Source organism: Aythya marila (assembly GCF_965140915.1).
Source record: "Aythya marila genome assembly, contig: HAP1_HAP1_SCAFFOLD_161, whole genome shotgun sequence".
Lineage (NCBI taxonomy): Eukaryota > Metazoa > Chordata > Aves > Anseriformes > Anatidae > Aythya > Aythya marila.
In genome coordinates this window covers 843,377-847,909 of record NW_028137065.1, presented here as the reverse complement: position 1 = coordinate 847,909, position 4,533 = coordinate 843,377, and the positions used below count along the sequence as shown (strand labels likewise).

At 50.9% G+C, this 4,533-nt stretch overlaps 1 protein-coding gene across 1 annotated transcript; it reads left to right on the top strand.

Annotated features, from left to right (window-relative positions):
- Positions 1-1,392: 1,392 nt before the first annotated feature.
- On the top strand, positions 1,393-2,307 carry LOC309891208 (olfactory receptor 14C36-like; the record flags this gene model as incomplete). Its single annotated transcript, XM_082785584.1, has 1 exon — positions 1,393-2,307. The coding sequence occupies one exon, from the start codon at positions 1,393-1,395 to the stop codon at positions 2,305-2,307; it is 915 nt and encodes a 304-aa protein (XP_082641710.1).
- Positions 2,308-4,533: the final 2,226 nt, after the last annotated feature.

Below are 4,533 nucleotides of genomic sequence, written 5' to 3'. Positions count from 1 at the left end.
TAGGAGCTGCATACCCTGTGATGCTTATGGACAGTGCCCGTGGACAGGGGAGAGCTGAGAACACAACTTGTGGGATGGAGTCTTTGAGCATGGACAGGGAAGAGAGGTGGCAACACAGAAACAGCTCCCAGCAGGGACATGAGCAGGCAGGGAGAGGGAGCTGCTGCCAGAAATGCTGTGTGAGGGATGGCTCAGGCACCTCCGTGCCATCCTCTGCAGGACAGGCACATTCCCTGGGACACCCCCTGCCGTCCTCTCCCACCAGTAGAGCCTCTGCCCTCAAACTCCCGGTGTCCCCAGCAGCAGAGCTGCCTCCTCTGCAGGCAGACCTGCAGCACAGGAGGGTCTGCTGAGTGTCCGTCTGTCTCTCCTTTGCCTTGTATCCCAAGGCAGCAGCAAGCTGGCATTCCTGCTGGCTTCTCCACCTGTCCATGCTGCTGCTGTTCTTGTTCCCAGGCTGGCTGGGGATGGGGGTTTCACATGCCCATGGAGTGAGCCCTCGGTGTGCTTGGGGGAGGGGAGTACGGGGACAGGGTGAGGAGTCTGGAGATGCGCACTTTGAGCCTGGATTCTTCTGCTCTCTGCAGTGTCCTGGTTTTGCAGAAAGTTGAACAGGCTTTGCAAGGAAGTGGTCACAGCACTGAGGATGACAGAGTTCAAGAATCGTCCGGAAAACCCCCTCAGGCATATAGACTGATTTGGGGGAGTTCCTGTACAGACTCAGGGGTGAGATTTGATGATCCTTGTGGGTCCCTTGCAAGTCAGGATATTCTATGATCCTATGACTCTGTGAACATCTGAGTTCAATTGTCCTGCAGCTCTAAAGGATGCCAGCACAGGGCAGCTGTGGCCAGCTGTGATAGAAAGACTGGCTGTAGTCTCTGAGGGGCACTCTGCATTGAAGGGACAGTCCCTTTGCCTCTGAGGATCCATAGGGTTTCACCTGGAGAGCAGCAGAAACACACAGGATTTCTGTTTGGAAAAAGTCCTCAGGATTTGGATGGGCAGCGAGACAAAAAACACAAAAATAAATCCCAACAACATTGGTCTTCATTTAGGTGAATTGGGAGAAACAATATGGAAAAGTTCTCTATTATCAGGAGATTGACACTGAGATTACTCCGTGTTCCTCTTTACCTCTTGCTGTAGGGCAACACTGATTCCTGCATTACCCACAGCAGAGTCCCAGTCACCCAGAGAGACCAACATGCATAACCAATCAGAACTCATGAAAGGGACCTGCCAAACATCTTCCTGAAAGAGGACAAGCATTTTCGTGGTGGGGGGAGTTGGGAAGTGTTAAGTTACAAATAAGTTTTTCTCTGATAAGTGTTCTTATTTATTAATGCTTATTTTCATTCTTGTGCAGGATCTTGTGCCCAGAACCAGCAGATGCCCAAGAGCAGCTCTGTGAGCGAGTTCCTCCTGCTGGCATTCGCAGACAAACGGGAGCTGCAGCTGCTGCACTTCGCTCTCTTCCTGGGCATCTACCTGGCTGCCCTCCTGGGCAACGGCCTCATCCTCACCGCCATAGCCTGCGACCACCACCTCCACACCCCCATGTACTTCTTCCTCTTCAACCTCGCCCTCCTCGACCTTGGATCCATCTCCACCACTCTCCCCAAAGCCATGTCCAATGCCCTCTGGGATACCAGGGCCATCTCCTACCAAGGGTGTGCTGCAGAGGTCTTCTTTTTAGTCTTCTTGCTTGGGGGAGAATATTCCCTTCTCACTGTCATGGCCTACGACCGCTACGTTGCCATCTGCAAGCCCCTGCACTACGGGAGCCTCGTGGGCAGCAGAGCTTGTGCCCAGATGGCAGCAGCTGCCTGGGGCAGTGGCTTTCTCAATGCTGTCCTGCACACAGCCGGTACATTTTCCCTGCCCCTCTGCCAAGGCAATGCTGTGGACCAGTTCTTCTGTGAAATCCCCCAGATCCTCAAGCTCTCCTGCTCACATGCCTGCCTTAGGGAAGGTCAGCTTCTGACATTTAGTGCCTGTTTAGCCTTTGGTTGTTTTGTTTTCATTGTGGTATCCTATGTGCAGATACTTAGGGCTGTGCTGAAGAAGCCCTCTGAGCAGGGCTGGCACAAAGCCTTATCTACATGCCTCCCTCACCTGGCCGTGGTCTCCCTGTTTCTCAGCACTGTTGTGTTTGCCCACCTGAGGCCCCCCTCTGTCTTCCACCCATCCCTGGACCTGGTGGTGTCATTTCTGTACTCTGTGGTGCCTCCAATAGTGAACCCCATCATCTACAGCATGAGGAACCAGGAGCTCAAGGATGTCTTGAGGAAAGTGATACCTTGATGTATTTCAAAATCAAGAAATTACATTTGTGTTCTTCATATAATGGAAAATCTCGTACATTATAGGTATGAGGTTTATTCTCCGTTTTGTGGTCATTGTTAATAATCTGCAGACACCAGCTGCAGCTCGGGTCTGTATGGATTGTTATTGGACACTTGGGTCAACACTCTTGACCTTCTTTGTTATCTCTCGTTATGATGGCTGTGGTGGTTTCACTGTGCTAAGCAGCTAAGCAGCTGAACACCACACCCGCTCTCTCACTACCCCTCCTTAGAAGAGGAGGGGAAGAAGTAAAGGAAAGAACAACTTATGGGTTGAGATAAGGATAATTAAATAAACGGAAAAAATAATTATTAAAGAAAGATTATTATTATTAATTAAAGATTATTATTAATTAAACAATTTAACTAAAGAGAAAAAAAGGAAAGGGGAAAAGGGAGGGGAAAGAGAAAAAACAAAACAAAACAAATACTCGTGAGGCACGCAGACTTCTCCCCAAGTCTGCTTAGTTTCTGGCTGTCCTAAGGTATCCCTCTGGAACAAGCAAGTATCTTGCTTGGTGAAACCAAATACGGCCTTGGGGCACAGAAGCACCTCCCTGGATCAGCCCTACAGAGCCTTGGAGGAGACAAGAATCTCCCTGGACATACCAGAGTCTTCCCATGGCACGCAAGCACCTCCCATTGCCTTGTGCAGATGCTGGAGTGCCCTGGGAGATGCCTGGCTACCTGGACAAGATGCCTATCGGATACAGGGAGGTTCTTAAGTGCCCTGCTGAGATGCTTGGGGATGCAGGAAGCTGCTTGGTTGCTCCAACAACATACCTGAACATTGTGGGGAGACATTTTGGAGCTCCAAGACAACACTTATGTACCCCAGTGAGACATGCTTTCTCCAGGGAGGTGCATGGCTGCTATGTGGAGATGTTCGGGTCTTCCTCGGATGATCTTGGGTGCCCCATGGAGATCACAGAATCACAGAATCACAGAATTTCTAGGTTGGAAGAGACCTCAAGATCATCGAGTCCAACCTCTGACCTAACACTAACAGTCCCCACTAAACCATATCCCTAAGCTCTACATCTAAACGTCTTTTAAAGACCTCCAGGGATAGTGACTCCACCACTTCCCTGGGCAGCCTGTTCCAGTGCCTCACAACCCTTTCAGTAAAGAAGCTCTTCCTAACATCTAACCTAAAACTCCCCTGGCTCAACTTAAGCCCATTCCCCCTCGTCCTGTCACCAGGCACTGGGGAGAACAGACCAACCCCCACCTCACTACATCCTCCTTTGAGGTACCTATAGAGAGCGATAAGGTCGCCCCTGAGCCTCCTCTTCTCCAGGCTGAACAAGCCCAGCTCCCTCAGCCGCTCCTCGTAGGACTTGTTCTCCAGGCCCCTCACCAGCTTCGTCGCCCTTCTCTGCACCCGCTCAAGCACCTCGATGTCCTTCTTGTAGCGAGGGGCCCAAAACTGAACACAGTACTTGAGGTGCAGCCTCACCAGAGCTGAGTACAGGGGGACGATCACCTCCCTAGCCCTGCTGGTCACACTGTTCCTGATACAAGCCAGGATGCCGTTGGCCTTCTTGGCCACCTGAGCACACTGAGATACTTGGGTGCCCCCAGGTGATCCTTTGGTGCCCCTTCATTTGCTCAAGGAGAAAAGATGGGGACAAAGAATGATGCTTGGGTTCTGTAAATATATGCTTGGCTGCCCCAGAGAGACTCTTGGGTGCTGCAGAAAGGTGCTTATGTGCTTCAGGGAGGTGCTTGGATTCCCTAGGGAGATTTTTGGGTAATACGAAGGAGAGGCTTAGGTTTTCCAGTGAGGTGTTTGGCTGCCCTGAGGATATGCTTGAGTGCTGCACAGAAATGCTTGCATGCTCCAGGAAATGCCTTGGTGGCTTGTTGAGATAGCCGGTTGCCTCAGGTAGAGTTTTTGGTTTCTCAGGAAGGTGTTTGGCTGCTCTGGGGACACGTATGGCTGTCCCAGCAAATAACATATACAGAACAGGGAGGTGCTTGTTTGTACAAAGGATGTGATGGGTAATACAAGGTGATGCTTAGGTATCCTGGGGATCTACCTGGTGCCCCAGAGAGAAGTTAGGCTACTACAGAGAGGTCTTGGCATGCTTCAGGGAGGTGCTTTTTGAACCATTGAGATGCTGAAAGAACTTGCCTGGGAGCTCTGGAGAGACATCAGATTATCTTGGGATGTGCTTGGGTT